This window comes from Opisthocomus hoazin, chromosome 2 (assembly GCF_030867145.1).
Source record: "Opisthocomus hoazin isolate bOpiHoa1 chromosome 2, bOpiHoa1.hap1, whole genome shotgun sequence".
Classification (NCBI taxonomy): Eukaryota; Metazoa; Chordata; class Aves; order Opisthocomiformes; family Opisthocomidae; genus Opisthocomus; species Opisthocomus hoazin.
This window is the reverse complement of record NC_134415.1, coordinates 48,382,690-48,406,632: the sequence shown is the minus strand read 5'-3', so window position 1 is coordinate 48,406,632 and position 23,943 is coordinate 48,382,690. Positions and strand designations below refer to the sequence as shown.

General features: G+C 39.4%; 1 protein-coding gene across 7 annotated transcripts in view; it reads right to left on the bottom strand.

Annotated features, from left to right (window-relative positions):
• MACROD2 (mono-ADP ribosylhydrolase 2) overlaps nt 1–23,943 on the bottom strand; it is a 975,983-nt gene that overhangs the window by 265,927 nt on the left and 686,113 nt on the right. For 6 of the 7 annotated variants that reach the window (XM_075413509.1, XM_075413505.1, XM_075413506.1 and 3 more), the window contains exon 8: nt 5,680–5,753. In XM_075413509.1, coding sequence (XP_075269624.1) covers nt 5,680–5,753 — 74 coding nt within the window. Of the gene's footprint in view, nt 1–3,992; nt 4,038–5,679; nt 5,754–23,943 lie in introns of all 7 variants that reach the window. The other variant, XM_075413508.1, reaches the window with a different exon arrangement.

Here is a 23,943-nt window from a genome sequence, read left to right as displayed (position 1 = left end):
GCCTGGGTGGCCAACATAGAGCTGAGCTGGTTTAAGTCCTGCTGGACCTCTCAGCTGCATCTTACGCTTGAGGAAGTTGCTCCCTCACTGCCCTACTCCAGGCCTTCCTGACCAGGAGAAGACACCTGCTAACCATCAGGGTGAGGAGCTCTGTGAGGACAAGGAAGACAGTATAATCCCTGAAGCTCTGCTTTCTCATCACAGATCTTCCCTTCCTCGAATTCCTACACACCCTCCCCTTCCTCAGAAACTCAATTGCTCATGCAGCTTTCAGCAGCAGGATAGAAGTCTCCCTCGTCACATCCATGGTCCTTACTGTAGGGAGTGTTTCCTCAGGTCTTCCTGCTCTCATACGCCTACAGCTGCTGCTGTCAAGGTAAGGCCAGCCCAACCTCTGTGTGACAGCAAGGCACAAGTGTGCATGGGAATCGCTGCACAGGAAAGGTAATTTCGCTCTAACTGTCTCAATAGTGGAAAATATCACCATGATTTGGACGAACCACAGTACAAAATGAACCACAAGTGCCGGGAACCTGTGTTGTGGTGTGCATAACTTGACAAACCAGGTGTTTCCTCCTGAAAATTTTTGTCATGAGGTGTTTAGCAAGTGTGATCCTGCCCCCTCGACACCAAAAACAGAGCTCCATTCATTACAACTGTACCAGGATTTTGCTCATCTTGTTTTGCTGGAAATGTGCAAATTTTTTTTTGCAGTGGAATGACGCATAACTGCTTGCTAAAACACAGGGACCTAAATCTCATGTACTTCAGGCAAAATAAGAAAAAGTCTCTCTTCAGTAGTGATTCTAATGAACAGGAATCAGGAATGTGTTGATTTATTTTCCATTTATGTGCTTTTAATCTGCATCAGTTATTTCAATGGAACACATATTGCAATCACACTTTCCTGGCTGTTCTACTGGGGTGCATAATAAATGTTATGAGATATTGTGCAAGAGAAAGAACAATACTTTGAACTAAATGTGCTGTTAAATTGAAGTCTTTTCTTGAGCAGTGAAAAAGTCCTGAGGCTTTTCATGTCAGTGACATAAGGTAAGGCAAAGCTTTCTAACATTGCAAATTTTCAAAGATACCTATCACAAAAAAACGCATGTAACCCTCTTCCTGCCACCACCAAAAATGTAGGGGGTTCAGTATTTAAAGGTGTCACAATTCTTTTGTGATACTGTTACAGGAAATCAGGTGGCAACATCTCAGACTTTACCATAGTATCCCAGAAAGAAACATTCTGAAGTGTTCAAATAGCTTAGTGTGCATTTTTAAACAAATCCCGGTGCATAATTTCCTAAAGGATGGGATCCAATTCTATTTCGTGCTTTGAAGAATTCCATTAAACCTCTGGAGCACTTTGTGAAATGTGAAAATGCAGTTTGCTAAGCAGATAGCCTAGATGGTCTGCAAGTAAATTAACCCAATACTGCTGACTGTAGCCATTCTTGTGAGTTTGCTCCAAGGGATTTCTACGCTTACAGTATAACACCACTTACCAGCTTCTAAACTAGATTTGCCCTCTGTCTGCCAGTCAGCAGACCTCAGTGTAAAACATGGCCAGAAATTAGTTTGACTAAGAGATGGATTTCAAGATTAGAACAGTGCTGTGTGTTACATACAACTAAGACCAAACCATTACTCACAATACTGTTGTTTTTCCCTAGTGGACTTCATGTGATTAAGTTTTAGGCTGCTAGACTATGATGGCTGCTGCCCTGCCTAGCTGGTGTTTGGTGTTCAGTAAATTACAACAGATCTCTCTCCATATTGCTTTGTAACAATTAACCTCAGAAAGGAGCTAACTCCATTTTCATGGTAATGAGACATTCATCTGAGCGACATCAGAGTCAAGCATGCTAATAAGTTTTTATGCCAACACCTAAGGGGTCAAGTACAACAATGAACTTGGATAAGAAAACCTTTTATTAAATGAAAATCACTTTTCTTGTAAATACTATGACAGAGAACTTCATAGGACTCTAACACAGCTTGCAAGAATGCAGACATTTAGTTTATATTTTCAGGCCCCCAGGCTGATGAAGGAATATAACCACTGACTTATTTATATTTTGAATTAATATCAGTGTGGATAAAGTCTTCATTATACCACCAAAGGAGAAAAGTACAGGAAGGTAGAGAGGAGAAAACAATACTGCCTTGTCTTTCATAAATTTGTCACAGTTTCGTGGGATGTGGGAAGGCAGATAAGACACTGCTGCTGTAGAGGACGACAAAAGACTTACAAATTTGACAGGTTTCCATCTTATTGACCTATCTGTTTTTGCCAAGTGTATATTTATTTAGGCAAATTTCCTATTGAGCAGGCTATCACTTTGGTCTCTATCTTGCACTAAAGCCTCTTGAATTTATTCAATCAGCTCTCAGAGTTTGAGATCTTAGGACAACCAGTACCAGGGGTTACGGAGGGGATAACTGGCTGTGAAACATCTTTAGGACTAAAGGAGCAGAACCCAGACAGGATTTCTCAAAGACAAGGGAGATGGCGCAAGAAAGAACGAAGGCAAGAAGCTGACTTTGATGCATCGAACTCTAACACAGCCAAGTGCAGGAGGCCTCTTTCATTCAGGAGAGCCTGTTAGCAGGACACACTGACTCACTTCGACAGCGCAGTGTCAGGGGAGTGGTTCTGGTTAGTGATAACAGGAATGAAATGGGCAGCTCTCTGAAAAGCTGGCCTTTTGGCAAATCATTAGAGGCTTTGCTTCCGGACTAGAACATGTGAATCTAAATATCCAGTGGATGTAGTGAGCGTTGCTTTATCTTTATGACAGAAGTTTATAGAAAGGACTATATCATATGGTTATCTGCGATAAGAGTAGATTATATTGCTGGTACACATAAAGTCTCTTTCATTTGCTTTGCTGTACTATGAGCTACTGTTGGGAAAAGTCTGGGTGATGTACAATATTACTACTCAAACCCCACAATCTAATCCAAGGGAGTAAGTGTGCACAATATAAAATGGATTAGATTGACACCTGGAACAGGAGCTAAGTTAGTTCATTTAAACCAGATGAATGATGCTCACCTTACTATATGCACTAAACAACACCAACCCAGCAACTGCATGATTCCCTTTCACTGCATAAGTTACTGCTACCTTCAACAGAATTGTTCATATTTTTATTTTGCTGCTTACCTATTTATGACATGGGAAACATGCTAGTATGCCATAGTCTAAAATTCAAGCCAGTAGATTTCAGAAAAACCTTACAAAGAGGGAAAGCTTTGTACAATAAAGTACAGAGCTAGGCATAACTGGACCTACTTGACTGAAATCTAGTGCTTCACTAGCTTCAAAAATTAACAAAAGCTTTTGGCGGTTAGCTCTGAATTGTCATATTCACTGACATGTAATAATTGCACCAAACGCATTGCATATACATCTAGTGCATCAAACAGGATGAGACCTCAACTTGGTGAGTCTGGGATTCAGAGTGTTAGGAAACATTTAATATAACAACTATTAGCTATACTAGTCCAAAATAAAAAACAAACAAACAAACAAACAACCAGAAACCAGCTGTGATGTCAGCTCAGTAGGATCGTTTTTAACAACTGTTTTGTAGTCAGGACAGCCTGTGCTCCTTTCACTGTCCAAACGCTGTAAACTACAGCTACTTATTTAAAAAGAATTCAGATTAAACTGGAGTTTGTGGGGAGCAAGACAGGAGTTTTAGAACCAGGCAGCCAAGAATTAGAAGGGACTATGTTACCGAGAGTGAGTAAGGAGGAATCATTCATATTCAGTGTTCATAGTTTACACTAATCTGTGTGAACCATAAATACAGTGGCATTTTGCAAACACAGGTCAAAACACATAAAAAATTATTAAAATCCAGATAAAAGTAAAGAACTTATATGATAAATACTGTCACTTCAATCAATATCTGCTGTGAACCTCGAGTCTTGTTCCAAAACAGACTTGGAGCTTTCCAAGAACAAGGGGAAGAACTCACCTGAAGTCTATGGAGGGAACCAGAAAAATGTGGAAGCAACACTAACTAAAAGAAAGAAAGAAGGGAAAGGTGACACACAGAGTATATGAGAGTTTCCAGCCCAGAAGCAAAAAAAGGAGAAAATGGGAAGACTCAAAGCGGGTATTGAAAGTGAAAGTTGTCTTACAGCTGAGAAGCAATGGCTAAATCATAGAGCGATATAATTCAGAAAACAGTTTTCACCGAGAAAACTTCTACACTTTTGATAGGTAGTCTACAAAATGAAATCAGAATTCTTGCAATACCACTAAAAGAGAAGTAATTAAGGGTGTATATACAATACATACTCAGGAGCCAAAAATATTTTTAGCCTATGTTTTAAATTACGTGGTAAAAATGCAACGAAGAAATTGTAAGATGACAAAACAGTGCAAGCCTAGAGGTTCTAGCCTTACACTTAAGGCTTAAAATTACATCCTAACAGACCAGACTCCTAAAAATATAAGCTTAGAGTTAGGCTGATGACACTTAGGCACCTCTAGTGTTAATGAAGGCTGTCCATCCAAAACTCCTACTTGACTGCTCATATCTCTAAGTCACAGGAAGCTACCAAGAGCTCAGTGCTACAAAGAACCAGCATCCAAACACATATGCACTCCTTAATCTACCTTTCAGAAATCAGGTTTGAAAACCTCAGCTTACCACTCAAATCTCAACACAGTGTTTCCTTTCAATTCAAAGTTAGTAAAAAACAAATCAAACCACATAAAACTGCTAAATTCCTACCCTCATGTATCACATTCTCTTAAAAGGCCCCCTGAATACATTGCTAGAGAAAAAATACTACTAATTATGTCCCTATATCCAGTGCCTCTCCACTGGATGCTTTGTTAAATATTTTCAGACAAAAATACTGGACAGCTCTAGCTGTCTGAAATCTGCTGGCTGTCATCATGAGGAAACAGGCACATCTTCAGTTTAAGACATCATGATTATTTTATTTGTTCTGTAACTTCTCTGTTACATTTCTGCAATTCAACACTAGGAGCTATCAGCCTGCTAAGAACTCAAACCAGAGAAAGACAAAGACTAGAAAGGGGAGATATAGAGATCATTCTGTTAAGAGCATTTTTTTGTCTTGTAATCACCATCACATTGTCACTAGAAGAAGACCAGTCCTGTTAAAAATTCACAGTTGTATCACATCTTTCAGTGAGTGTTCCAGGGAAAACATACACTTAACTGTAAGCAAACCAAAAATTAATGAAAATAGAAAATACTATCATACAGCTCTTTACAGTAAAGTGACCCCTGGAAACACCACTGACCTTTGGTGGCTGTTTCCACTGACAACTGTTATATACATTTCCTTTCCAAGAATCTCCTCATGATTACATGAAAACTCTGACACTGAGAAACAGCTTAGGAAGAGAACAGTCTTTTACTTTGCCAGGAAAGATTATCATGCACAGGAAATGCACAGTATGGTTTCAAACAAAGGTATTTCCCTTCAACTCCAGTGACGCTTTTAAATGTAACAATCTTCCCCTGGATATATTGTCCTGACCTGATTTCGTTGGTCTTAAGATTCAATAATAAACAATAAAAGAGTTTGAGGTTCAAGCCTGTGTTTACTCTTTTCCAAGTTTTGCAGTCAAATACCATAATCTTCAACAGAAATTTGGGAAATTTATATTTTATTCCATACCTCATTGTGGTTCTTGCTTAACCATTCCTTAACAGTGTTAAGGGCAATGACAGCAGCAGGCTCATTTGGAAAACCTAAAGACAGAAGAAAAGAGAGATAAACAGAAGCCACACATTTTCTATACATATCTTCTTCACAGATTTGTATAAAGGTTTTAGGTAATATCAATTACTTTTTTCACAGCTAAACAAATTGAAAAAGGGCCAGTGATGTTTTATTTGATTTTTTTTTTAAACTCTAGTTAGAAAAGCTCCACAGCTCAAGAGAAGTAGAAACAATAGAGAGCTATAGCTGTGTCACACTAGGCAGGCAACAATATAACACATACATCACAGCAACAAATACTACACCTACATTTTATGGCATGCCAGAAAAATTCAGATGTTTCCTAAGGCATAAGGGCTTTCCTAAGGCTTGCTTTCTTTAATCCATCTGTCAGCAAAACTATACAATACTATGATGCCAATGCCATAGGCCTTATAAGGATAGAAATGTTCGAGTTAGAAATCTCGTAATCTATGACCTAAAACATAAGAAACAACTTTGGAAGTTAAGGAACTCACAAAGCACACATGTATGAATTTAAGGCCTGATGTTACATGATATACTAGAAATAGTAACTCCCCCCAGTCCTAAACAATACAAGAAATCTTTTCAGGGATACAGACTTTTTGTTTTGATGGTCTCTATCAAATCTAAAGATGCTTTCATTACTTAGGCACCCTTAGTTTAATTTTCCTTTAAATTCCTAACTTGAGGGCAGCAAATCATTTTTGTGAGGATTTAAAAATAAAAACCCATAAGCTGTATGAATAGCTGTCAGTAGGTTAGATGAAGAGAACAGTCTTTGAAGAGGTTGAGCTGCAGGCACAGTGTACAACCAAGCAACTAGGCTAGACAAACAGCCATGAAATTTGGCATACAGCTGCATACATATAGCATTTTTAAATCATGTATCAGCCTTGCATATTAAACTGAAATGCAAACGCTTCAAAAATCAGTAGATGTGTCCAGCTTTTTGACCTGGCACATTACCCTCCAAACTCACAGCTTCTTTAACTCTTGTCAGAATTTATGCACTGCTAGTTAAAAAAAAAACAAACAACAAAACACGAATAAAATCCCTCCACTCTCTTTGAGTAACATCCCCCCAAAATTACTCAATTATTCTCTGTAAGTGGAATCTGAAAGGATTTGTCCAGCAGCATGTCCACTGTTTCGAAATGATAGATGACAACTATTTAGCAAAAGTAGCAAGTAAAATAGTCAATGTTTGGGTAATACTGACATTTAGCATCTGCTTTCTTTGCACACATTTCTCAATAAAGTGTATTTTTAAATTTTTTTGAAATCTTTTTTACGTGGTCCAGGATGAAAAATTAGCTAAGATCCTACACGCGTTACTTCCACTGCTGCTGGGAAAATATGTTCTAATGATATTTAATAATGCTGCTGGTATCATCAAGGCATATTTCTTATGACACAAACTAAAGAACGCTAACGAAATCCAAAGCAGGTACTTCCAAAAGCCTCATTTTCATCATATAAAATAACAGCCCTCTAAGCAAACTGTCTGCTCAAATTAGTAATATCCTATCTAACAAACTGGGACTTTGTAACACAGAAATTCTATACCCTGCGTGTGGTAGATCTGCCTGGACATACAATGAACGCCATGCAGAGGGACAAATGTATATTTCAGACAACTGATACACCATTGTTTATACACTGAAGGGTTTATTTTCAGAACAATTCTCCCTCCAGCAAGACTAACTTTTCAGGCTTGTTTTTTACTACCTTGCAGATGGGTATGCACCCAAAAGGGTGATAAAGCACCAGTGATTTTATAGAATCTCTCCATAAACTGCACATTATTTAGAAAACTGCTGCCATACTAACCAATCTTAAACAGAAGCTTATCTAGAAAACTGGTGTTCAATTACTCCTAAGTAACCACAATGTAAAGGAAATAGTTTAGTAGCCAAAATAAAAAGTCTTGTTCTGTGTATTTCAGAATATATCTTGAAATCCACAGAAGTCTTTTATGACCAGTTAGCAAAACAATAACCCCAACTAATTAGTATTTTACACACTTTTCTAGTAATTTTAATGAAAGGATTGCCTTCTTGGGTTTGTGCAGAAGCAGGATGGAATTTAGCCTCCTGTTCCATACTCTGCACCAGCACAAAAGACCCTGTGTCTCTGATTCTCAAACAGAAAAACATTTGGGTTTATAGTACTGGGTTAAAGAGAGACAAAGTGAGACGAGATCTTTTTAAACACGTTATTGTGATGTTTTTATCTCTAAGCTACATTTGTCTGCCATAACATTTCTGGTCTGCTCCCAGACACATACCCATCTCCCTTCCACACTTTCTTTTCAGCAAAAAAGCAATCTCAGTGAGCACACAGGAATCAAATTACCTGAGAAGAAATGAGCTCGAGGAGCCTCACAGTTAGCCGACTGCTAGAGCAGCAGCTCAGGCAATTCTGGCTAAAGGCTCAATTTCACAAAAGATAAAACAGTAAAGTAATAAGAGTGACACTGGTCCATGTTACTGCAATGAGTGCTCCTCCAGAATACCAAAAAGGACAAGGGCACAAATAGGCAAAGAAGCATTAGCCATATAGTACAGGCAAGCAGTGCCTCTGTAGGACTTCACTGGGTTTATTTAGCAGGAGAAAAAGGGAGGGTTGGCAGGTTGTATGTCATGGACAGGCGCTGGGTGAAGCATGTACCTACCCATACTCACAAGCCTCTAACTTGGACTGGGCTTCCTACATCCTCCAGTGCCAAAGCTGACATTTTGGCAACAAACCTCGCTACACCACAAAACCAGCACAGGCTCTCTTTGGTTCCCGAAGAGCTGCTTCAGCAAGTGGGAATTTTACTGCAGCCCTCTGCATTTTGCAGTACCCAGTAATCACATCTCAGTATCTATCACCAGGATCTACGCCCAACCCTTCAAGCACAGCAAATCCTAGATGCGAGTAGCCACTGTCTCTTGTGCCCCTCTCAGTTCAGAAGCCTTCCTTTAAAGTAGTTTTATTCATTACAGCTGACACCAAAGTGGCTGCAAGCCTGACAAGTCAGTAGGAACAGGGGTCTGCAGAAAGTCCTGCATGGTTTGAAAAATGTGGTGGGTGAAGGAGATCCCATGCGCAATGCACGGTCATGGCTGAGCTTTGCTCTGGTTGTTCAACACTGCCAACTTGGGAAAGAATGTCAGTGTTGACCATCTCCATGCGCCTGCCCCTCTGGCTATATGGGAAAAGGCTGTATCGCAGCTGTGTCTCCAGAAACACTTGGAACTCCAAAATCTTTGTTATTTGCTTGGAAACTTATGAAAGCTCTCAATGTCTTTGCCCAGATGCTTCACAGATAAAATGACACTCTAGACAGGACAGCTGCCTTTGTATCTGCCTCTAGAAAAGTGAGTGCCAGCTCTAATACTGATTAGGGTACCAGCATCAGTCTGGCCACAGCCAAACTCAGAAATTTCCTCTCCTCCTCTTTCGTGTTGTTAATAGATGTATATAGTATTATATTCACTCCCTAAAATGAATGACTATGCCTTCATACTCCCCACTACAAACGCCCATCCTATTACCATCGCATAAAATATACCTCATCTAAACTCCACTGCTTTTGGCACACCACAGATATTAGCCATGGTGACAGCCTATGAAAGCTTTTAAAGGTCTTCAAACTTGTAAGCTTCTGCACCTCTTTCCAGGAATAAGGTGGTAAAGTCCTGGAAATTGTAACACTGACCTGGGAAATGGCTGCTGAAACAAGCTGTACACTGCACAGGTTCTCACAGTCTTGATGGCCATAATTTTCTAGAGAAGGCATGATAAGATCTGGCAGAAATATTTTGAAATATTTGATATTAAATAAACATGTTGTTTTAGAGGAGAAGCATGTGGAGGAGAACTGAGAAAGATAGTAACTGTAGAGATACCTGTTGAAGTTTCCCTTACATTTTGTATTTATTCCCCAGAAAGCAACTGGTGAGAACATAAGTCCCCCTGTTTCATTAATGTACAGATAATATGTGATGAATTCCCTGTTGTTAAGACACTCTAGTGTAAATGCTCAGCATTTTGTGCTTGAAGGATTTAGCAGAGAAACATTCACACTGTTGTGAGTGTCACTGTACACTTAATTTGTCTGTGCAGTATCTGAAAAATGTATACTAGAAGTTCTTAAATGAATAACTGTGCAACAAGGATTTTGTGAGATAAAATTAATAGCAATCTACTTAAGGGACTCCCAAAGTGTATGGAGATGCTGGTAGCTCTATCTGTCTCTTACTGTGCGTAATCCAATGCTGCATCTTATTAAAAATATCCAACTTACAATCAGATAATGTCACCTCCACATGAAAAGCTTATTCGCAAAACATAAGTACTAAATAATCAACCTTTAATATGATATAGCTGAAGATGATGATAACAGATTATATTGGTTAGGTTATAATACTAATAAGCAAATGTCAATCCAGAAAATCAATTCAGTAGCTGCAGGCATAAGTTCTAATTTGTCAGTAACTGAGAAGCCTAATGTTTTCTGTAAATCAACTCATACTGCTAAAAAAAAGTCTGTATCTTTTTTTTGCTGGCACAGCCTAAATGCTAGACTGGTTTTTATTAATTGAAGACTGTTCACTTATCTATGGTTTCTAAAAGGCTCATCACAATCTTAATATTCTTATTTGCCAGTTTTAATGGTTTCATTTTGAAGCAAATCATGACAAGAACCAAATGCACATCAATGCAAATAGTCCTTACATGTTTCTCAAACTTTCTGAGAAAAATGTCTACCCTGGCATGTTTGTGCATATATCAAGGTGAAACAGTTTACAGCCTGTTCCTGCATTCTAAGATCAAACCCGAGTCCCATTGTTTCATCAACATGACTGCCAAAATGAAGTAACTTCCATTTATTTAGTTTAGATATTTGTCAATGACATTTTATAATATATAAAGGAAGCTCTTCAAATAGTAGCTCAACCACATTTTGACACTGTAGAAGCGTACTAAACACCCTCTCTGCAGTCAGTATGACAGGCTATTTCCACCATGCATCAAGTACTTGCTATGTGGGAATCCTAAGCACCAGATGGTGTGGAAAATAAAGACTCTTCCTGGAAAAGGAGGCACTAAGCATTTATTCCATACATGTTCTGAAGCCTAGTATTATTATCAGGGCTAAAAATGCTTTCTGAATCACAACAGACATGTGAATAACTAAGCTTCATTATGGTCATGTGGATTAAGGCTAGCTATTGACAACACACTAATCATAACACTACAGCCTTATCACTTTCTGACAATAAAAAGAAATAAATGAGATGCACAGCCCAGTATACCTGAGGTGGGGTTACTCGATATATTTACTTGCCCTTCAGTTGTGAAACTAGCAGTATAATCTTGCAACCAATCCCATATAATCATCTTGACAAAGATGTTTGAGCAGTCAAAATGAAATCACTCATGCTAGGTTGATTCCCATTGCTATGGCAAATCTGCCTGTTTGGAAGTAGAGATGGTAGTATTCTACCTACATGCTTTAGCTGAGTTTTTTTTTCTTTTTCTTTTTTGATTTTTTTTTTTTTTAAGTAAATATGGTCACATGATGATTGGATAAACAAGCTGACAAGTTACTAGCTTGATCATTCTTGTGGGTACTTGCAACCTGGAAAGGAATTGCCCTCATTTGGATCAGCTGCATTGAGGACTAAACAGAAGAGCCATGAATCTTCTGCTAAATAATCTACCTTGCCTTATTGAACTCATTCAGCCAGAGAAAACCTTATTTGCTCTCCACTCAACAAGTAACTCTCAGAAAGACAGTAAAATTAAGTACTTTGAAAACCCAGTAACCTTTCTGCTACCCCAGTTACCCCAAGAAACAAAGCTGCTGCACATGTACACTGTACCCCTTATATACTATGCTAGAGTAATTAATTAGCATGCTTATAAAAAGTCAAGGGAAAGTAAGAAATGCTTAAAATGCATAAACGAAACCATTCTTCTGAAGAAGTCATTCTATGTCTCTCAATTCTTCTCCACAAAGGAACATGCCTTTTCATTTTCCTTGAGTGAAAAAATTCAGCAGCAACAGGAAAATACATACAGTTCCTGAAGAATGATTGCCAATTGCATTCAATCGCTGACAGGATGAAGAAGCAGCTGGTAGAAGACAGTTAATAAACAAACCCAAAATAAGCATCTAGCAACTAATGCAAGAAACAGAATGTCTCTGCTATGAAGCAGTAACACAAAGCAGGTAGAGTACTGAAACAACGGAGAGCCCTTCTTTATCCGCAGAAGTGCATTCAGAAACTCAGGGGTTCCTAGGGTTAAGTCAACTAGGGTAAATACTAGCACCAGGGCACATTATAAGCCTCATGCAAGTCAGCAAAACCAAGACAAGCTGCAGGGCGAGATGCACTGGCTCTCTTGACAACAGGGCTGGCTCAGTCTTAGCTTGTCAGAAAAGATGCCCAGTGTGCGCTCACTGCTGTGCTGACTGACATTGGTCTCTTGTCTGATCAGCAAGGCAACCCACCTTCATCTACAACTTAGCTGCTTTTTCTGTATGAGTTGCAAAGCTGGACTCAGCTTATATCTTGTTATAGTTTAGCTGTGGCCGGCAACAAAAGGGCCACGCGGCCCCCCCTCCCCCTGCTGGGGTGCAGAGGAGAATGGAAAGAAACAGGCAGAAACCGGTGGGTCGGGATAAGGGCAGTTTAACAGAACAGCAGACAAAGGGAATAGTAACAACAACGATACAGATAAGGAGTATACACAAAACAAACAGCAGGAACGGACACAGCCACTCTCATCGACTGCCACCACTTTGCGCCACCGCCTCGAGCTCCCGAGCCGCGAGTGTTCGGGAGCACGCAACGCCGGTCCTGTCCGGGAGAGAGGGTCTGTTGTGCGAGTTTGTGTCCCTTCCTGGATTCTGGTGAAAATTAACCCTGTCCTGGCCAAACACAGGACATATCTGCAGTTAAAGAGAGGTCAGTTACAACAAAGCAGCTGAAGTTGTAAGTTGTTCTCTGAAACATGCAATATCATACCTGCTTCACTTCACACTACTACACTGGTATCATCAGAAAAATACCTGCCATATAATTGTGTTAAAAGTCTCAGCTGAATATAGACATATACTATAATTATTTAAGTCATATGAGCAGATACAGGCCTACACTAAAAATACTTAGGATTCCACTAAAGAAAAACTAGATTTCAAGTTTACCAAGCTGTTTGATATTTATTAGCATTGGGAGGGAAAAAAAAAAAATTTACTGACTTGGGCTGCTGAAGAACAACAGAGCTTCCCTATGATTACCTTACTGCAGGAGATATTGTACTGCGATTCTGCAGGAGAGCTGCGTATTTGCAAGAAATTCGCTTTTCTGCAGCAGTCAGTACGTTTTCATTAGAAGTCAAGATTTTGGTTTCATTCTTCTTCCAGCACTTGCAGGGGGACCACATCATGGATAAATGGATTCTCTAACAGCCTTGTAAAAAAATATAGCAAGGAATACTGAGAGACTCTCTAGGAAGCTAACTGCTTCAGAGATGTGCTGTTTACCTTGCTATATGATGGAGCTTTTCTGTCTGACAGGGTATTTCTAATGCCCATGTGGAACATTAAGGAAGCATAATAGGGGAAACAGCAGAAAGATACCACCAAAACACTGAAAGGGAAAAGACCTCACTACTCTGGCAATTAGCATTCTTATATGGCAAGAGAAAGTACATACGATGCAAAAGCAAGTGAAAGACATACTTGCACAGGTAGTTTCACAATTATAAAATTTACCTATGAGAGTGCATATGCAACATTTGTGTAAATTACACAGCTGTTTATTCACACGTATGCAGCTCTTCATGAGGTCAAGTACATCCTTCTTAAAACACACTACATCCAAAACTGCTATTCCGGAAATGTGTTGTGCAGAGAAATGTTAATTGAAAGAGGTTTCAAAGTGTACATGAGCTCCTTAATGCAGAGTATTTAATCTTCTACTTACGCACATACAGCAAGCAAGCTGGTTTTTAGGGTGGCAACATAATACAACAAAAGTAATTTGAAACATTGCAAAGCACTGGTCAACTGTGAAATCTCCCATCATACACTGAATTGAACAGCAATGGGATAGTAGTTTCATTGTAGTTACATTTCCAACAAGGTTAAACATTTATTCTGCCTACTGATTTAAATAAAAATGCCTTGTTCTCTACTGAAGCAATGCGTAGGGAATCAATCTCACCTTCCTGAAGTGTCTTGCTAATGCTGCAAGACATAAGAAACAAACCAAACAACACTCCCCCCCCCAAATTCCATCTGAATTCCATCTGAGGCTTTCTAAAAAATATGTGGCCCAGTGCAGCAATGCTTAACAATTAGTAACACTATCCTAGGCCCTCCTTGACACGCAGTGCCCCTAAGCACTGAGGGAAGCCTAAGCATCCAGAGATCTGCTGTTCAGCAATAGGAATAAAGTAACTATCCTGGACTTTGCAGAGCCCAGTTCCCTACGGAAATGCATCTTGCAATTGATCGCAAACTCTTAATTGAAGGCTTGCCTGAAGTTGAGACATTCTCAACGTGCCTCTGATGTCTCCTAACGCATCTGCCACTCCAGACTGGGAAGGGGGAGAAGGAAGAGAAATCGCTATGAGAGACTCGCTCTTCTCCTTGCTGACAGGATCTTTGTGCAGACAGTGGGAGCAGGGAAAGCGCACTGAAGTGTGGCAGGTTGGGGTGGAGGAAGAGGAGGATGAGAGGGCGTAAGCACAGGAGCTCTTGCTGCAAGATAAGGTGCAGGGTTTTGGCGAGGAAGGTTGAATTTGGCAGAGACAGTATCAGGGTTGCTGGCTTCACTGAATCTCTCAATATTTCAACTAGAATAGGCAGCACACTGTCACAGGAGTTACAAGTACAAGGACTTCGGGATACACCTGTATGTAAGAGACATGTGGGAAGACAAGCTACCACAGCCAAGTGAAGGGAGATGACAGCATAAAAAGTCTGAGAAACTTCAGAGGAATAAAACATACGTAGGCAATGGACAAAAATACAAAGCCACATAAAGAAAACAACCAGCATTGCCAGTCCAGCTCCATCCTTCATATTACTTCCACCACATTCAATTGCTCTGACAGATAGCAACCCAAAGACCTAGCTGGATTATCTAAAACCAACAGAGTACTTGGTGAAGGCCATACATGTAGAAGAACAAAACAATCTGACATTATTTCTACTGAAGTACAGTTCTTATCTCCTCTTTAAGGGAAATCAAAGATTTCCTAAGAGCACATAAAGAAAATCAGCTGAAACTACATATATTCACTCCTCACGGAAAAAAAGAAAGGGGGGTGGTGGCGGAGGAACAAAGATGTTCTTTTACCTTTTTCCCCAAAAGACATAAATGGAACAATATTATAGGGCAGGTTGGTTGAAAAAGCAAGATACTATGTGAGTTGTATATAATCTACTTAGTCTACTCATTAACAAATACATTACTGATTCTTGGTTTGTGTATATTATTCACACTGTGCAATTTTTTTTTCCATTCTTGCCTCGGGCAGCGATAAACCATACTAAAGGGTCACACAGACCAGCAGCTATTATATTCATGAAATCTACAACAGTTCAAAAGTGAAATATATTCAGATAATCTGCAGTTCAAAAACACCTGTACATTTTGGAGGAACAGAGAAGGGGTTGCATTTTATATGTGATGCTTAATGGCTTCTGTTCTTCACTGTACAGCAGGGCACCTCATACTACTTCAACACCCAGTACATGCATGCTGCTAAAACAAGTGCTTGTGCAGGATGTTTGACTTGACACATCACTGTGCTATCTCAACATTTTACACATGAATTTTTTAAGAGGAAGCATTTTTTCCTCCTTACTTAGATGCTGCTTCACTTGCCTGGCAAGAGATGAGCTTCATCTGAGAATACATATCCTTCTTTTTATCCAGCAAGGGTCACAGTGCGCCTTATTTGATTTTATGCTACTGTATGTATCATCAACCAACCCATGAACTCTAGATATTTAACTTCATTTCAGGCTTTATTGCAGCAACTTTGTGAACAAAAAGTACATGGAAGCCACCAGCAGCTAACCAACTTCCAATTATGCACTGAAAACTCTTATTGCTTGTTCTGTTACCTGAGATCACAGCAATATACGCAAAAGGAGAAACGGGATTAAAAAGAGTTTTAGAGATTGGATGAATGGGAAAATTGGTTTAAAGCAATGATAAAGAAAACTTGAAATTTAAAACTCTGATTTGAGCAAACTTGACTGGTTACTCATACTTCCAATGCTCTTAGTAAGTCCTCATGTGCTAAAGAGTATAGAACAAATGGTTAATGGGTAAAATACAAAAATATCATAATGTCTTGGAAAATTTTGACTCTTCCACACCTTCTTTCTGTGTTTAAGGACTGTTATTGGTTTGCATAGCAAGGTTTTGGTAGTGGGGGCTATAGTGGTTGCTTCTGTGAGAAGCTGCAAGAAGCTTCCCCCATGACTGATAAAGCCACTGCCAGCCGGCTCTAAGATGGACCCGCTGCTGGCCAAGGCCAAGCCAATCAACGACAGTGGCAGCGCCTCTGTGATAACATAATAAAGAAGGGGAAGAAAAAAATTGCGGTAAAACAGCAGTTGAGAGAGAGGACTGAGACAATGTGAAAGACACAACTCTGCAGACATCAAGGTCAGTGAAGAAGGAGGGGGGAGGAGGTGCCTGAAATGTCAGAATAGAGAGCCTTCCCTTGTAGCTTGTGATGAAGACCATGGTGAGGCAGGTTGTCCCCCTGCAGCCCATGGAGGGCCATGGCGGAGCAGATATCCACCTGCAGTAGGTGGATGCCTGAAGGAAGCCGTGACCCTGTGAGGAACCCCACGCTGGAGCAGGCTCCTGCCAGGATCTGTGAACCTGTGGAGAGAGCAGCCCACGCCAGAGCAGGTTTGCTGGCAGGGCCTGTGACCCCGCAGGGGACCCATGCTGGAGCAGCCTGTTCCTGAAGGACTGCTCCTCATGGAAGGGACAGTTTGTGAAGAGCTGCAGCCCATGGGAAGGACTCATGTTGGAGAAGTTTGTGGAGAACTGTCTCCTGTGAGAGGAACCTTCATGTTGGAGCAGGGGAAGAGTGTGAGGAGTCCTCCCCCTAAGGAGGAAGGCAGAGACAACGTGTAATGAACTGACCACAACTCCCATTCCCCGTTCCCCTGCACCGCTTGGGGGGAGGAGGGAGAGAAACGGGAGTGAAGTTGAGCCTGGGAAAAAGGGAGGGGTGGGGGGAAGGTTTTTTTTAAGATCTAGTTTTATTTCTCACTACCCTACTCTGATGTGATTGGTGATGAATTAAACTCCCTTTTCTCCTGAAGTTCAGTCTGTTTTGTCTGTGACAGCAATTGATGAATGATCTCTCCCTGTCCTTATCTTGACCCAGGAGCCTTTCATCATATTTCCTGTCCCCTGTCCAGCTGAGGAAGGGGAGTGATAGAGCGGTTTTGGTGGGCACCTGGCATTTATTCAGGCCAAACCAAAGCAAGGACTCATTCATTCACATGTTCATTATATACAGGAGCATTAGCACCTCCTTATTGCAACATTTCTCTTGACTGACAATCAGCCTTTAGTGTCAGTTGCCTTTTAAACCGAACAACACTAGTTGATCAACAACATATCCCAGATCTCATCAAGTTCTTCAGTGTGTCAAAAGATCACACCATTAATTCAAAAAAGCATTTTTTAAAAATACGATTTCTGCTAATTTTCATTTCACTCACAATTATGCATTTACTGAATCTTCCATACTTCATTCAAAAAGGAAATTAAATAACTAGATAATAGCACTTCCAATCCCACAAGTTCAAATTCAATTTAGTCTTTATAGGAACTTTAGGTCTTATTAACACTTACTTTAAATAGCATTTTCAGCATGTATTCTGACAAGTTGTCAGTGTGATTAGTTTTTTATTATTATTTTTTTAAATCATTATACAAGCAAATATGTTCTGCTTTAACAGGCAACGGAAATTCCTAATGTTTAGAAAGGCTTAAAAAACATCAACATTTCTAGTTAGCCCAACATCAGTAAATCTGTCTTTAAAAGTAAAAGGATTTCATTTCATGAGAGACCATTCTTCAGGTGAAAAACCCCAAACACACACATCTTCCATGCCATTTTGAATAATATTCAAATTCATATAGGAATAAGACAAATGCCAATGCAATTGCTGTAGTCAGAAGCAACACCCATATTTGAAAAGAAGGAGTCTATGCTATGGTTGGTTAGATCAATCAGCGAAGGATATGGAAGACTAAAAAAATTCTTTTGTCCAACAACCCAGTACAAATAAGAAGCTGATCTTGACAATTTAAATGTAAATTTCTTAAAACTTGTCAGACAAGTGAGATTTAAAGACCTTCACTTAAAAAAACCTAGACATCTCCAACCTGAATCTTTAAGTGAAAATTGACTTCCCACCTCAACTTCTTTTTAAATGTGGCCATGTGGCAGCAAAAGGGGCAGTTTATTCCAGCACTTTATTAAATTTAGCTTGTGCTTATGCTCAGCATCAGATGACCCACACTACGCCTGGGGAAAAAGACACTTTAGAGGCAGATCTCCACACTCCATGCCGCAGCGAAACACAGCTAATCCTCTCGGAAACACAGCATCCCAGGTAGACAAGCAGCAGGCATATGGAAAAGCATTAAAACTTATTGGATGGAGGAATGTCATTGATTATTAAGCAATGACGCAAACTAGGGGAAATAAAGGATCTTTAATTAGGGGAAACATAAAAAGAAGGTGTTTGGGTTCAGAAGAGCTTTTTACATAATTGATATCGAATGTGTTAGAGTTGCGCTTGCAGAGAAGCTTTAGCTAATGTGATTGACGTTAATTTTATCAGATCAAAGGGTCCTCTATATACATGCAATTACATTTGAGATAGCTTGCATTAACACAACAGCTGCACATCTCCAGTTCGTGAAAAATACCACTGCAAAACTGATTCGGGCCAGGATTATTTCAGCAAATTGTCTAGTGTTCCTCACATCTCTGGGCACAGAAACCAGTAAAAAGCCCCCAAAACTGTATGGAGGAGAGGAAAACTATCACTGTATGGGACAAAATCTAGAGAAGTAGAGGGCAATTCAGGCAGATTTATAGAGATTTTACCTCACCTTTCATAGCAGGACTTACCCCTGGAGGGGTAAAAAAGCCTCTCCCAGCTCTAAGCCTTAAAACTGAAAACGGCATTTCACAAGCTCCCCTCCTCCCACCGCAGAGATCACAGTCAAGATGGCAAAGAATATGTCTGAATTAAAGTAATATTTCATAATGTTTCCTGGTCTCTGTCTAAGTTCTTGCTCTCGTGTGCAGACGTCAGGCCACTGGCAGCAGGGGCGCTGCGGCACCCCTGTGAGGAGAGTCCAGGGCTGTCCCATGCTGGGTGCAGCCGGTTCCAGCTGGTTCCATCCGCCCCACCGCTGGGCGCAGCCCAGACCCTCCACAACGCCAGCAGCACCTCGGGGGAAGCCGTTTTTAGCAAGGGCAAAACAGCGCCCCAGGAGCAAGGAGCGAGAGGAAAAAATAAACAAGTGTGAGCAGCAGACCCTTAAGTCCCTCTTGCAGAAGGAGGTAGAAGATTTGAGGGTGCGGGCGTGATGTTGAGCCTGGGAAAGAGGGGGTACGGGGAAGACCTTTATCTCTCACTATCCAAACCTGTTTTAACTGGTAGTAAATTAAATTAATTTTCCCCAAGTCAAGTCTGTTTTGCCCATGATGGTACTTAGCAAGTGATCTCCCTGTCTATATTTGGATCCACAAGCTTTTTCATCTTCTCCCACCCCATCTTGCTGAGGAGGAGTAAGAGAGCGGCTGGGTTGGCGTCTGGCAGCGAAGGTCAAGCCACTGCACTACCACACATTTCTCTATCACAAAATACTCCATCTGTTCCATTTTTCTTTCACCAAAATGCACAATTTGAGAGACTGCAAACTGAAGTCACAATAACATGCAGAAAAACTATAAAAAAGGCAGAGAATGGAAAATCAATGCATGAGAGTACTTATGCTGGTGAGACCAGCATAAGGGTTTGTTTAAAAACAATCAAAGAAGTGGGGAGGGAGCAGAAATTCTAGTTAGATTTACAAAACTAACAGACTATCTTTCTTCAAGAAACAAAGTTGATTTTTCAAATCAATTGCTAGAGAAAGGACCTCCCCAATAAAGCAAGACAACTCACAGTACTGATGAGTCAAAACTAATGGGCTCAATACCTATGCTTATTTGAATTATATATATTTATATATAAACTTTGCAAAATAATCTCATGCAGCTTGATGCTTATGCAAAAAAAAGAAGCTACTGAACTTACAGTAGCTACCTGGATACAGGAAAAGAAGAATGGACTGAAAGTCTGTAGGGTTATGCCACTGAGTCTGAACATTACTGTTTAAAATTATTTAAAAAAGCAAACAAAGGTGCAGTTGCTACCTAAAATGGTTAAGAATAAATAAAAAAAAATATACTAACACTAATAGATACTAATCAAGCCATGTTAAAACCACCATATGCCAAGTACTTGGTATTTAAATTTACATACTCTAGGAATAGAAAAAAAACAAGTGGAGGACATCCAAATTAATGAAGTATCTCCAAAACTCAGAAGAATCAAAGAAAGAGGATTTGTATTCCTTAGAAATTAGGAGATTACAATTAAACGTCTAAGACACAAAAGAATTTGAACAAACAGAAAGACTAACTGCTGCAATGTATCTGAGTTCATGCGAACACCAAAAGAAGGGAGGTGAACTCAAATTAACAAATTCCCTCTGCAATAGGAATTTGGGAGCAATTTCTTTATACAGATTGAAAGAGCAGGAAGGACTGTTAAGGATAGCAGAGTAGCTTATGCACACAGTTTCAAAACTGGTTAGAACACTATTTGAAGAAAGAGCTAGCATCCAATAATAGTGCCAAGTCAAAGAAGGAAATGATGCATGTGTGAGCTTCTTGGACATTTCTTGTGCTGAAATTTCAATTATGGATCTTGTTTCCTATCAGTTCACATCAGATTCCACATATAGCTTTCTCATGTTCTATGTATGTAAGAGTGGGATAATATCACCAGGTACACACTGAAAACAACTGAAGATGCGAAAGGATTGAGGTACTTTTGAAAACTCAAACAAATGGAAAAAGTCCACACGCTAATTTTAACAAAGCAAGCTCAGAGAACAGAAAGGCATCACCTTCTAAATCCAATTTTAACAAGTGAAGATGCTACTGCCTCAAGCATCTCATCTCAGTCCGCCAGGAGTTGCTCCACACTCAGACCTGCTAACAGAGATGTTTGTGTGAACGTCCTTTGCTTTGGTCGAAATCAAGTGGGATGGGTTGGTTTCAACAGCTTCACTCTAGGTGTTTTTTTACCAGCCACGTTCCTTGGGATTGAAATGGATTAGCAAACAGGCGGACTGACAGGCCCAGGGAGGCCGAGACTCCTGGCATGTAGTGGCTGAGGGGAACTGGAGGGTGAGCACCTGGTGGAACTGGAACAGCCAAGCAGTGCTTAGATAGGATTATCTGGGTGTTTTGTTAGTGGTGGTTTTGTTGTGGGGTTTTTTTTGTTGTTTGTTTTTTAAAAGTGAAGTAACTTTTAAATAACTTCATCCAACACATATTAATGTAATGATACTGTCTTGAGCACTGAAAATTATAGACAGAGATAATTCAGGATTGGATTGAAGCACATGATTACCTCCTGGTGTTTAGTAAATAGATATTTAGATTTGTTGTGACGGAAGAGGAAGGGAGTTTCATCCTCAGTTCTGACACTTTAGGGGAAGATAGGAGCCTTATAATTTAGAGATCTACAGACATTAATGTATTTAGTAGGCAGTGACAAAAACAAGCAATAAATATGGAGTAACCTAAATAGCAGGAATCATACATTAAAAGTTACAAAATTAAGACTACCCATGAAATTCAGGCAGAACCATTTTGTTTAGTAAGTAGAAAACCAGTGAAATATGTTGACAGTAAGAGTCATAAAAACAAATAATAAAAATAAGTAGATTAAAAAAAATTGTGGAGGTAAGAGAAAACTTACAACACCAAGAATGATAAAATGCAAAGCCAAAGCTGAAATATAATTCAGTGCAAATATCAAGGTGACCTCTTTCTAGCCAGAAGCTTTGATACTGTGAAACTTCAATAATCTATGAAAATTTGTCTATTAAGTAAACATAATTCATTATCCCATGTAATTTTTTTAAAGTAGAAAATTTCTTGAAATCATATGTAATTTAAACATAAGACACATTTATGAACTACAAGTCTATGTTTTATTGGTGTAAGTGCTGATGGAGAAACATTTCTATCTATTCCTTTTCAGAAAGTGTTCAGCTTAGTTAAGGTCAGCATAAATACCATGCAATCAACATAGAAAACTCAGAAGAAGGTCAACCACTACAAAAAGAAATCTTGAAAACATGAAATACGCTAAGAAAGGATTTGGAAGTTAATTCTTTACCATCAAACACATGAACTTCAACAACTAGAACATCACTAACTGCTCTTGGTGAGACAATTTTGAATATGCTGGCATTATTAAAGAAATTCAATAGTAGAACAGTTAAGTATTTCCATGCCACTTGTGCACAATTTTGAAAAACATCAACTGAAACTATACATGGGGTGTTGATAAAATTTGTGCATGCACATCATTTAAACAGCTAGAGATTCTTGTACATTCAAGTTTGTCAGTTGTACATTTTTCACTTCTTGGTTGCCAAGCATGGCAAATACAATCATTGCTTCTGATTATCTATATTGAATAAAATGGTAACAACTCATTAATCAGGCCACACAATAGTGAGACTGATATAAAGTTCTATTACCTGAAATCCTTATTAGGAATGACACAGAAGCATTGCCAATGTGCACCTTCATTACCTGCATCATGGCTGACAGCTTTGATTAGAAGGGAGCTTTGAATCTCACATCTTCCTTTGTGAAGAGCCATCAGTAAACTATTGCTTTACTGAAAACTAGTAAATTATAACTTAGGAAGTCGATAGGAAAATTTAGTGTCTCAGGGCTTTTAAAAACTATTTAAGTACACACAAGCACAGTCTTAGAGCACTGACCAGCATGGTCAGCATGTAAGTAGCATCACTGTTTTCTTCTGTATTGTATTTAGTACTGTGGAAAATGCAGGAACTCACTTCAGGAACTAGGCTTTATTTTTCTAAAAGGAACAAAAATCATCTTCTCTTAATTAAGCAATGCCTGTTTAGCAACTGAAGTGTTGCTTTTCTCTCATTCCTAAAGCCAGAAAAAAAAACGCCAGAAGACTACAGTCATCTAGCAAATGTAGCTCAAAATGTCATTTGCCTTACAGCAGTAACGTTCCTAATGGCCCTTGGCTAAAAAAAAAATATGTTCTGGACTCATAATGGTCCGCTATATTGTGTTTACTAGGTGAAACAAAAAGGATGGTTAAAACCCTACCAGTGGCATAATGTTTAGCACCTATTACGGACATAAGTATAACTACCTTACAGTAATTCAAGGTATAAGAAAATGATTAATGTTCTGAAGCCATAAAACTGCATCAGTTGAAAAGCTATTATAATTGCATTGTCTACAGCTCACAGTTCACACTGGGCAATCTATGCTGATATGCATTCTGCATAAAACTGATACTCATTTTTTTCCAACATTGGGTAATGAATTGGTACATAAAGCTTAAACTACGCACAACAGTGGTCACCACTGGAACAGTTGATTTACTCATCCCAAGGATGCAAGTGGTTTTTTTTAAGATGAGGTTCTAGATCTTCCTATTCTGCATTTTTCTCATCAGAATGCTGAACAGTTCACGGTCATCTTCTTCATTTTAGAAATATGCTTTTGATCATAAAAACTGAGAAACAGCAAAATGGATACAGAAAACATGCTACCTGGCTGCCCGCTAGAACAATGTGCTGACATTTATACTGGCTCTTACTTAACTCAGTGATGTCTGAACCAGGCCCTCCCCATGCAGAATCAGCATAATATTATTCACATTAAACAGTACCTTCCTCAACAAGTGACCTGTAAGTGCTACTCAATTTGACTAAGCAAACCAGACTTTGTTTTTCGACAGAACAAGTCACAATGTGTGATGAAAGATGATATTTTCCATATGGGATA